Source organism: Anopheles marshallii, chromosome 2, assembly GCF_943734725.1.
Source record: "Anopheles marshallii chromosome 2, idAnoMarsDA_429_01, whole genome shotgun sequence".
Lineage (NCBI taxonomy): Eukaryota > Metazoa > Arthropoda > Insecta > Diptera > Culicidae > Anopheles > Anopheles marshallii.
Window position 1 is genome coordinate 57,314,911 of NC_071326.1, and position 11,439 is coordinate 57,326,349.

Genomic DNA, 11,439 nt, shown 5'->3' on the forward strand with positions numbered 1-11,439 from the left:
ATAAAAAAATATTTATTGTACTGCATCATTATGAAATTATGTAATGTAATTTAAGTGAAAATATAATTTTTTATTGATGTATCTCATAAGTCATGGTCTTTTGTATATTCCGGGACTGTCATCAAATAAAGCAAGAAAGCCAGGAAACAACAAATAACCAGGCCTGGAAGTTATAAGTTATCGTACATTTACATTCATCTGAATTAACCTATTTTAAACCCTATTTTTTTTAAATTAACCTACTTTTTTATTTTTTTTAGAAAAAAGAAGGAAGATATATTTGTAATACCACAACCCTTTAAATAAGTTTGATGCAATACTTACAATTCATTCGAAGAAATAGTTATGTTTGCCTTACTCTAATGCTTCTTTCGTTTTCCTTATCATCATTTCAAGGATACCGATCATGTTTCAGCTTATTACCTGCTGGAGCGACTGCCGGGGCAAGTGTGAACACCTCGTAATCGATTATGGAAAAGTTATAATCTCCAAACAAATGTCCAAACGTTGCATTAGGCCCATCATATGAATGCGGGAAGTTGGAGTACGATTCCATGTTTGCATTACAATTGTTTGAAATCAACAGATCAGCTCCGGCTCCGAATATTGGCCCACAACTAAAATCGTAATCACAATTGAAATTATATATTACACCTGAATTTAGTCTAGTTGTATTTGTTAAGGACTTACTCCGGATGGTAGCAAATTGCGTACGGTTTCTTCACTATATCGAACTTCGTCGGTTGTTCGTTGTTGTAGTTTAGTGCGAACAGGAAAGCCTTTTCTGAATGCAAATATCCACCTTTGCGATTCGTTTTCGCAAACGCCACATCTGTAAATCCACCGCTTATGGCGCCGTTAGAACTCTAGATAAAAAATATATTATATCATCAGCGGATGGACCATCACCGTGCACGACAAATATATACCACCTACCAAAGCAATAATAAATAATGGTGCAATGCCATCACAATGCCGATGGAAGGCCGATGCAGCAAATCCGTTAGTCGAAGCTCGATAAACCATTCGCCAGGTTTGCTTGGCAGCCCCGAACCAACCGTTTAGAGTTCCTTGAAAATGGATTTTATCATTTTTCAGTATAGCTGAACCGTGGAATAGGTTCAACATCAAACGGGGCTGCAATCGTTTGTCATTTTCGGTCAAAGGACCTGCCGGTACGGGCGCTGCTGAAGCAGCGGCTGTGGGTAGCTTGTTGGAATGAAGAGCAGCTCTGCGATATCTTTCGAGTGAAAGCTCTATTGGCACGGCCCCGGTTGGTTCAACTTCTTCAGCAAACACTTGGCTGTCGATGAGAAATAACCGTACGTGAGAGATTACCGGTGCGAGGTATTGACAGACACGTTGCCTTTCTTCCTCTGTCCAGTGGGCGGTTGGCTGAGTAACTCCCGCTTGGTTCTTTGCCCAAGCCAACACACAACGCCAAACATCTTCTTCTTCTAGCCCCAGCTGCAAAAGAAATGTATATTAATGAGGTGTTCGAGTGGAATGCCATGTTCTTACTTACGTTATCATAGGAAATTACTTGTATAAGGCCTTCCTTCGTTAGGTTTAGGAATGCATTAGTTTTCACACACTCCGATGCGTTTTCTGCTATATATGTGATACATTTCTCCAGGAAGGATGCAGCACACTTAGCACCTGGAAATAATGTTTTAAGCACACATGTCCACCACATGATCATTATTATCGCACAGGTTAAATCTTTTTCAAACACTACACAATACAACACATGGTTAGAGGGTTCGTTTCGTAGATGCAGCTTTGCTTCTACAAGTGTTTTATTCGTCTTCAATCCAGTTGTATCCTGACGTTTTATCAAATACTCGATTCAATTATCGTGGAGCATCAGACAGCTTAAATTAGAGGTTATTTACTTCCAAACACAACTCATTTCTAGACAACACCGGCTAATTTTGCACGTTCTGGATGAGTGTTATGTTGTCTCCTTTCAGCATGATACGCCCAAGTTGACGCCGGGTCTGTTTCTTTATATTAAATTCTTCTGCCTCGTCCAGCACCAGATTCATGTATTCATCGAAACCGACTGAAAGAAACGATTTAAAGGAATGTTCATTTTCGCGTGCCTGATGTTGACAAACTCAAACAAGGTTATGTGCCAAGACCGCCATCCCGGCTTTCGCGCTTACCAATGTGTCCTTCTATTCGTAGATGCGTGTTTTCGTACAGCCACACTTGCACACGGGATCGATTCTGTAGGTAACGGAAGATAAGGTTGATGGGTTGAACCATCACCTTTTGCACTTTGGAGCCTTTGAACGACATTTTTAGCTATTTTACAAAGCTGAGAAAACACACAAGTTTGTTTGCTTCGTCTTGGACGCCGAGATGCGAAATTCTATATTACAAGGCTACACCATCCAACACCATTTGACAGCTGGTGTCACTAACGTCAATTTTCGTTGAAGATGGCGGTCCAGTTTCGTTGTCTCGCCTGTTGTTCTACAATTCTCACTTTCATGAGCACTCTTCTCACTATTTCGTTATTAACGCAATTTCGTCTCACCAACCGACTTATTTTTCAACTAGCGTGCAAAAAACATGTTTGTTCGAATTTTGCACAATTTGGAAATTGATAATTTACCATTTTTTGTTATTCAGAAACTATTCATGCATTCGAAAACTTCATGCCCCATATGACCATGCCATGCTATGTAAAATCAACACCTTACAAAGGATTTTACAACCATAAACTCAATACCAACAATCGCCCCTTTTTACTTGCATAATTTACATTATACAATATACCATAACAATTACCTCTGCGGTACAATGCAATACAATATTTGTATCATGTTCTGGCCTACGGCAGGAATCCTCTGAACCGTTTACCTTAGTTGCCTGCATTACTTATCTGATTTTTTTTATGAACATCTTTATGAGACCTTTATTTTCCCCTTGAAAAAGAGATTTGCGTCAGCTTTAGACAACTTGGACGCTGTACGGAAAAACGTTTCAGTACTGGGATTATACACGGTTCCTTATATACGCGGATTCGGAGCTGCACGGTTTTTCGAAATTTGACAGAAGAGTTTGTAGCACAATATCTTAGTAAAAAGGTGAAATATTGGTCGAAAAAATCTACGTTTCACTACAGTAGCGTATCTCGCGGACTTCCTGTACATCATGTACATTCATGTATGCATGTTCAAATTTTTATCATCCTGCATTTGACGATGCATTCTCATAATCATATGATACCATGTAACAACAGTTCTAAAACTTACCACAGGCCTTTTCCTTAATTTCCATTACAGCTGTTAAAAATGTACATGCATTCGCAACTGACATAGTTTTACTGACGTGATCTTCACAAGCGATCTTCAGCTCTTCAACTCCCATGTCCTGTGCCAACGTCATCATTTCAAACACCTTTGAATCCTGCAGCATTATCTAAATGTCGGAAACGAAATTCATTAAAAAAAGAGATTACACATCTCTTTCGTATGGTACTTTTCACTGTTCTTCCTTACCTTCGCGGTATAAACATAGAGAATGAACTGACGAAATATGTCTGGTTCGATGTGTGGTAAACGAATTGGTGTTGGAGTACCGGGAGCAGACGTGGACACATTGCAACCAGGAATGCGACATATCTCGCCACGCTTTGTATTTTGAAATGATTTACACCTATGAAAGAATTAAATAGATCATGATTTACTTACAGGAGATCGTTTCGTTCCGTTCATTCCGAATACTTACCGTGCCATCAGGATAATTCGATGTGCATAGACACGTTCTTCACCGGAACCAAGCACAAATACTATGTCTGACGTGTCTTGATCTTCCGATAGCTTTTGAAGATCATCAAGAAGTTGGGGCAAGCCAGCCAATACCTTGTCGCAGATAACGGACTGTGCTCGACTTCCCATCGTCTCGGAATCACTATGATAACTGATTTCGTATTTCATTCAAAATGCTTTAAACGACGTCTTATTCCGCCGATTTGAAAGTAACAAATAATGATCGATAATAGCAGCGCTGTACGATATTATCCAGCTATACGCGATCTAATTAAACTGTGTTCAGAATGTTCCTTGTGACACTGGAAGCAAAATGTAAACAAACAACTCTCCTGCGCTACAGCGTCTTCACGCACACACTCCTTTGCAACAATCTGTGCTTCTAGGAGGAAGTTGTATTGGTGATATCGCGAACCGTTTGTCCAACACCAACCTAATCACCTTTGGAAGCGATCGCAAATAAAATTGCTCCCCAAAGCAACAATTTCGACTTCACGCTAAACACAATACTTTCTTTCCAAATATATTGCCGATTAGGTTATATATAAATGCAGATGATATCGATACAGATGCCGCACTAATTGTGAATCAATAAATTTGTTTACAATGAAGGACTTGAACGGTCAGCACAGTACACAATGAACACCTTCAATGTTGATGCGTAACCGAATCTGGCACTATGTGGTTGTAGCCGGTAAAATGAAGAGCTTCTTTTTCTTAGCACAAGCTGATTCTTTCATGTTTTGTCTCTTCTGTTCTCAACAGGTTCTCTGTACCTGTGCGTTTATCTTCGTATTTTATGTTTTTGCTTGGCATGCACTATAGGGCAATCAGTGACCCAAGATGGACACAAAAGACATTAATTTCAATAACAATACTGTCGAAGCCATTCAACATACAGTGGACTCACTAGGTTAATATTTGCTATACAGTCAATACCCGAGTTATGCGGTTCTCGACTTACGCGGATTTTAGAAATTTGACATTTCTTGGGGTTTTGCATGCAGAATTAAATTTTTAAATTGCAAATTTCAAAAATACGTTACAGTTCTTTATTATAAAAATTAATTTTCATAACATTTTATTGTAACTCTTAAAATAAACGTATAAATATCAACTTTGAACGTGCTGCGTAACGTGGAAATAAGTATTCGATCCCTTCATACAACATATAAACGAAACGAGAGGAAACTCGAGATACGCGAAAATTCGAGGCATGCGAATTTCTCTAGAACGCATTATCCGCGTATCTCGGGTATCGGCTGTATACTCCTTATTGTAGTCAATAAACTGAAAATTAACCTAGACTGTTGTGCTATCAAACAAATGTTTAGTTTTTATTCTAGACTTTCTTTACATTTGCGTTTATATGCATATGTATTTGCAGACATTTGATTTTTGATTACCCAATTAAGTATTCAATGCCTACGAGTCTCATGAAAACGACAATTCATCTATACATCTTTCCATCCTTCCAATGTTTCCATTCTATTCGTCTATTTATTTGTCACACATCAATTCCAGAGAGCCTCTTCTGAAGCTAATTCACCCTAAACCCAAAATATCTTAGTTTGCATGCTTCCTAGTATTCCAAACACCAGTTACAGGTGTCAATCACGAGCCTAACTACCACCAAAATTAGCTTATGCAATTACAGTTTATTCCAAGTAAAATTTCCAAAACACATGAACACATATTGCTTATTTCTATTATTTAAAAAAATAAACCATCTTCTAGCACTTCTCTTAGCAAAAGCTTTTATAATTGCATGATTATCTGCATTGATGAGAATTTTTAGCTTTTGATCATATAGAAAGGTTATCTAAAATTGTGTCGCGTCCCTACAAAATCCATACAAACTTTTTAGTGCTCTACATTGTGCATTACACGTAAGTATTTTAAAAATCGTTTTCATTAAACATATTCTACACAATTTTAACATTTAAACCAACAGTTCTTTTCAATATGTTGCTGCTTTAAAGAGTTTGTTTGATATGTTTAAAATAATAATAACTGATTGTAATATGTTTAGGTAGCAAGGTTTGGAGTTGGTACTCGGAGTATGTTTAAGAACACTGAGCCTTCACTGAGTCCTCTTGAAATAAAAACCTAACTATTCTTAGTATGTACTATGTTAGTATGTTACTAACTATTCTAATAATATTCCATAAAAATAGATACATAGATATATAGATAAATAACTCCATATAGATTATTAGACAATCCTTGATACAATCCTTAGACAATCCATATAGATTATTAATCAATAATGAAAGGAAAGGATTTCCATACAAAGTCTTTTATCTCGCTGTGGATTGGTTAACCGATTTGTATATTTTAACCGGGTAATAGTTATGCATAACACTTAACACATATCACAACATAAGGTTCCAAGTCTGAAAGCTATACATTAAAAAAAACTCGAAAGATTTTGAACGAAGAGAAAGTAGAGAATATGGTAAACTAGACTCAATCTAACACAATTAATTTAATATCATGTAATTTAGAAACTTTCTATTAATGCCTGGATAGCCATAAAACGATTAAATTATTCAACACTAACCAAACTTACCACTGAAATGATTACCTTATTTGTCATTCTATCTACTGCGATCTATTGTTGTCTTTCCGTTGATAAATAGATCCAATCACACCTCACTTGAACGAAAATGAAACTATTTTCCTACTCGAGTCCGGTTAGTATTGTTACTATGAAAATATCATTTCCGTTTCGAGTGTGTTCGGGGGAAATGTTTTCACAGTGCTGAAAAGATTCCTCAGCCTTTGCTACCGGCCTTACGGAAACACATTTACATTGATTGGAATCAATTCTTTGAATCAACAAAACATTTCGACGCTACATATCGTGCTAGTACAACAACTTCGTGCATTTGATTTGGTCAAAACGCACTCCTTGACGAGCAACAGAAAAGGTTCACCAGGAACAGAAAAGCAACACGGTTTTGCGACTGTTTATCTCCAGTCGTATGCTAGCATGAAATTAAGTTACCCCAAAGTCCGCAATACCGAAACCTCTAACGGTGGGTTATTGAAATCATCTTCGTTTCAAGAGGAGGGGAAGACTAAATTAATTTTGATTTCTCAATGGCTCTTCATTTTAGTGAAGGTAAATTACGCTTCTGTTCCTGTCATTTCAGGACATTGCGGACTTTAGTTTTTGAGGCCAGTGCAATATTTTATGAGCGTTGTAGTATTTTCTCCCGGAAGAAAATAACATATTATCACAGAGTATTGTATATTTTTACCCTAAACGTTTTAATTCTCAAACCAGAATACTTTGAGGAGGTAACACTTTTGCAATTAGTTGATATATGTGTGAAACACCATGTGACCAAAAATCTCCTAAATAATATTTGAAACAGCCATCAACTTATCTAACTTTACTGTATAAATAAACCGTATAAATAAAATCCCCTTCCACTATTCGTGAATGATCCACGAAGGGAAAAGCACGTGGTTATCTTCTGTTTGTCCAACGCAAACACTTCCACGAGGGATGATTTATTTTTCAACTGCTATTTTCACAGCACTTATCACGCCTTTCTGTTTGCCCGATTGCTATTCGAATGCATATTTTCCTCTACATTTGACGAAGATGAAATCACTGCTTGGTAAACCCTATCGGCACAATACTCTAGCGTCGTATTTTAGGAATTCTTTCCACATTAGTAGTCTGCCGGTTAGGGATTTTCCTTCACGAGGGGCCGATGTGTTTGTTAACCGAAGGACAAAATGGAAACTTGGACGATGATGTTTAGCTGTCTACGTGCCACGTCCCATGTAGCGCCAGTTAGAGGGGTTGATGATTTTTTCCGCTAAAAGTAAAAATCCATTTAAATTTGTAATCTCTTTCGCTTCGTTTTGAGTCTCCATCGCTGTAACAGCAGTCAACGCCCGCCGGGACAACGTAAAGCATTGACACTAACGTGTTGGTGTCAATGGTGTAGGATTTAATAATAAAACAAGAAATAAATTGTATGCAAAACAGATTCCACCGAGCAGCATCCTCGTTTCACCTTCAATAGTCAGCCGGCCATTGATTACGTACGAGTAACAGCATTCCGTTTGTTTTCTTACGCGTTATCAAAAGTGGGTAGCTTCCCAAGTACTTTGTTACGGTAAACGAAAAAAGGTATCTTCTGGAAAAAATACAACATAAACTTCATCTCATAACAGTCAATTTCACTTTACTTTAACGAGCAGCCCAAACTAAATGGATGGTTTACATATGGACGAATTGGAGGGCAGAGAGAACGACAGAATGGTGGGAACGGTGCACAAGTAGACACGATAATTGAGTTTCGGGGACATTTTTGTCAGTGGCTTGAAAAATCGATAGGGTGGTTGTTTGTCTTTTAGTCGAAAAAAACTTTCCTTCGCTTCCAACATCTTTTCACGACAAACACTTAAGTTTAAGTTGTGCAGTTATTCAAAGAAGTATCAAGTTTTGTTTCACATGAAACAACTATTACTGAACAGTTTTACCATATTGTTGTTCTTTCATTTTCCTATATATTTGAAAAATAAACCGCATTTTTCATTATTATCGGTGAAAAGGTGTAAAATAATCCTTCTTTTATTTGCTTTCGAATATGTATGCATACCCACCATCATGGCATTGCTCACAAGCAGGTGTCGAACATAACTAGAGGTTGTTCATCATTATGACATCACACTGCTATAACTTTCATCTGTTTGCTCTCTTGTCTTGTCTCTTTGTGAAAAAAATTACAAAACTTCCTTGAATACATAATGAGTGATGTAAAAGATTTTTGGTTTTATTCTTTATGCACTAACTTAATCATTACAATACCAACAGTTAACTTATTACAGAAAACGGCGACTAAATCCTACTGGTTAGCAGCGCATTATGGCGGACAGGGAAAGCATTTCTAGCTCACATCCGGTTTGATTGCGTTTGATCGAAACCCGTACACTGTTCGCTGCAGCCTTAAGCTGGTAATGTTGAACAGCTTCAGCCGGATGTAGAAGTTTTTGGGATTGAAATCCAGGACCACCTCATGAAAGTATGTCAGCACCTGAAGATGATATACGATATATTTGATTAGTGATAGTATTGTGCGACTGTTAGCAGCAACAGCTGCGCAATACAATGAAGATGCTTAGGCAATACTTTTACACAACGGAATATCAAACATTCGAAAAATTCCCTTTCGCATGAGACCTCAAGGTCTTGCTCACGAAAACTGTGCATTGTTTGGCAGAGTAGCCGAAAAAAAACCGATCGAAAAAAAGAGTCATATCATTCACATTCATGACAGCATTCTCTGCGCCCGCTCGTAAATTTGATCTAATTAGTTGGGACAGCTTGCTCCAGTTGTGGGACAATACGAACGGCAGAACCCTACGACCAAATGGTCCAATTAAAATCACGAACCAAACAACTCGATCGCCTTGGTGCCCGCCTCTAATACTGTCTCGTTCCGTTTCTACTATTCCTTCCAGCATCCTACCTCGTGTACTCTTTCTATTGCTGACCCCGGGGCTAAGGTCAATGTGCAACCGTCACAACAACCTCTTGGTCCTATAGGTAGAGCCAGAGTAGCGCGTTGTATTGGCAGAGCAGCAATTTCATACCGTTGTAATAGCCACTTCCAAAATGGAAGCCTCGATATGATATGACTCTATGCTGTTTTTGTGTGGTTGCTTGTTTTCACTTTCGCTTGGTTAGCTATTATGACAGTGTTTGAAATAGAAATGACGCACCATACGCTATTCGCACCGCTGCGGCATACCAAAGTAGCCGTGTAGCCGGTATAGGGTACCGACGCCGTCAAACGGCCAAACTATTTTTGGGAGCGTCGCCGAGTGATTACATGACATGCTTCAGAAGAAGGTGGAGATCTCTTTGGCAACAAACCGTACCGGGTAAGAAACCGTTCCCAACACCGATTGGCTACTAGGCCTAAAGTGGCTACACTTCGTTCATCCACATCCATCACACTGAACAAACGAAAAAGCGAGGTCCCTAACGTGCTTGTGGATCTTGCGTGAGCAAATCTGTCCACAGACCGGTACGGAGTGCAAATATTCGTGGAATGTGAACCACAATGAAATCTCTCTATCTCTAGAGCCCACACTGAAATACCACTCCACGTCGTTTTGTAGCCGGCTACCGAGCGTTTCGTCGTCGGCAGCCACCGGAGCAGTAGGGCATCTCCGGCACATCGCGAGAAGGCCATTAATTTCACTTTTTATCACCATCATTACGTGTTGCAAGACGCATTTACCTTAGATGAGTTGAATTGTGTAAACGTAATACTTTCACCGTCCGCTGCAGTGAACTTCTCCACGACGGTAACGTTTTGCGGCTCCACGAACGGGCCAACCGATTTGTGCAACACCTTCAGGACTTCGTCGCCTGCATCCGGGCGGAAGGTACGATCCCAACGTATGCATTCATAGAAGTACAGAAAAATCGGATTGAGTGTTCGATTAGTTTTATAAACGAAAGAAAGAAAGTAAAACCGAACGCTGCAAGCGCATTTCCTTCCTCGCCCGATTAGCAGTTATGTCACGCCCCGGACACTACGACATACAACGCGTACGGAAATGACAACACATGCACGCACCTTCTTTGCGGTTTCCTAGCCCGTGGCCAATCCAAAAGCCCTCCTCGTCGTAATCGATTTCATAATCACTCAACTCCGTCCTAGCCACCTGAAGATAGGCCAGCGCACAGCACGCACCGAGCACTAGCAGCAGCTTATCGCGCATGGTGATATTCACTGATTCGTGTCACTAAACCAAATTGAATCCGCATGCACAGTCTTCACACAAGCTTTCGAACGACGCAGTAGTCACGCGTACACGGATCCGACCACAAAAATCTCTCCAACCCGACTGAGATGAGTTGCGTTTCACTTCGCGCGAGATGCTACCGATGGCACTCACGACGTGCGACTGTGGGCCTCGGAGTGGTCCCGTCCGGTTAACGTCCACCGTGCACGCGCTATCCGCCACAGAGCGTGCCCGTAATCTGCCCCAACCGTCAATCGTCGCCGTACACGCCGCACTTTTCAGCAACGTCAAATTCCCGCACCATCGATACGAGCAGGTTCGTAGCTTAGCCCGGCGGCCAAGTCTTTCGTTACACACGCGGCCCTCTCTTTCGCATAGACGGCACAGCGCTCTAGCGATCTCCTTCCTACTTATGGTTTGCGCTAAGATACGCGCCACCAGATGTGATCATGGATCAGCGAAAAGACAACGCGACCCTTGATCGATCGATCGTTCGCGCTAACGCACTTAACAAATGGACGGTACACTCACACATGCACATGGCTGTCTGTGCCCCACGCAACACCCGCAACCAAACTGAAAACGACACTATTAAATACTCCCAGGACGGGCCGTTTCGCTGGGGTTTGTTTATTGATGCTGACGGAACCGTCTAATGGAGGGAGAGTCACTTTATTGCCCATAGCGCGCGCAGACTCGCTGACATTGAGGATGATAATTTGCCTATCGGTTGTTTAAATCGATACGAAAAATATTCAAATTCCACTGACAAATTCCTGCCACATTAGTCGTCGAAACACGTACCCAGTGTAGTGTACAGGAAGTGAACATGGGCAATGTTTTTGTTTCTTAATCATGCAGCTGCTGTTAATGG

At 40.1% G+C, this 11,439-nt stretch overlaps 3 protein-coding genes across 3 annotated transcripts; all 3 read right to left on the bottom strand.

The window, feature by feature from the left end:
• Positions 1 to 391: 391 nt before the first annotated feature.
• Positions 392 to 3,950, bottom strand: LOC128710411 (uncharacterized). The gene is made up of 7 exons (XM_053805465.1): positions 3,742 to 3,950; positions 3,513 to 3,669; positions 3,267 to 3,432; positions 1,526 to 1,659; positions 937 to 1,467; positions 691 to 866; positions 392 to 617 (listed from the first exon to the last, which is right to left on the bottom strand). The coding sequence occupies exons 1-7, from the start codon at positions 3,948 to 3,950 to the stop codon at positions 392 to 394; spliced, it is 1,599 nt and encodes a 532-aa protein (XP_053661440.1).
• LOC128710412 (probable small nuclear ribonucleoprotein E) lies at positions 1,871 to 2,318 on the bottom strand. The gene is made up of 2 exons (XM_053805466.1): positions 2,169 to 2,318; positions 1,871 to 2,065 (listed from the first exon to the last, which is right to left on the bottom strand). Exons 1-2 carry the CDS (start codon positions 2,302 to 2,304, stop codon positions 1,929 to 1,931), a joined length of 273 nt encoding a protein of 90 aa, XP_053661441.1. The 5' UTR covers positions 2,305 to 2,318; the 3' UTR covers positions 1,871 to 1,928.
• Positions 3,951 to 8,695: 4,745 nt separating the features above from the next.
• LOC128708981 (uncharacterized) lies at positions 8,696 to 10,541 on the bottom strand. Its single transcript, XM_053803964.1, has 3 exons — positions 10,397 to 10,541; positions 10,055 to 10,185; positions 8,696 to 8,842 (listed from the first exon to the last, which is right to left on the bottom strand). Exons 1-3 carry the CDS (start codon positions 10,539 to 10,541, stop codon positions 8,696 to 8,698), a joined length of 423 nt encoding a protein of 140 aa, XP_053659939.1.
• Positions 10,542 to 11,439: the final 898 nt, after the last annotated feature.

Excerpts from the sequence above, each read along its gene's own strand:
- LOC128710411 (XM_053805465.1), bottom strand. The coding sequence starts at position 3,950 with ATGAAATACGAAATCAGTTATCATAGTGATTCCGAGACGATGGGAAGT. Across the intron at positions 1,660-3,266 it reads AATTAAGGAAAAGGCCTGTG|GTGCTAAGTGTGCTGCATCC; the intron begins GTAAGTTTTAGA and ends CATTATTTCCAG. Across the intron at positions 1,468-1,525 it reads AAGTAATTTCCTATGATAAC|CTGGGGCTAGAAGAAGAAGA; the intron begins GTAAGTAAGAAC and ends TTTCTTTTGCAG.
- LOC128708981 (XM_053803964.1), bottom strand. The coding sequence starts at position 10,541 with ATGCGCGATAAGCTGCTGCTAGTGCTCGGTGCGTGCTGTGCGCTGGCC. Across the intron at positions 10,186-10,396 it reads GCTAGGAAACCGCAAAGAAG|GCGACGAAGTCCTGAAGGTG; the intron begins GTGCGTGCATGT and ends GCCCGGATGCAG. Across the intron at positions 8,843-10,054 it reads CACAATTCAACTCATCTAAG|GTGCTGACATACTTTCATGA; the intron begins GTAAATGCGTCT and ends TATCATCTTCAG.
- LOC128710412 (XM_053805466.1), bottom strand. The coding sequence starts at position 2,304 with ATGTCGTTCAAAGGCTCCAAAGTGCAAAAGGTGATGGTTCAACCCATC. Across the intron at positions 2,066-2,168 it reads ACGAATAGAAGGACACATTG|TCGGTTTCGATGAATACATG; the intron begins GTAAGCGCGAAA and ends CGTTTCTTTCAG.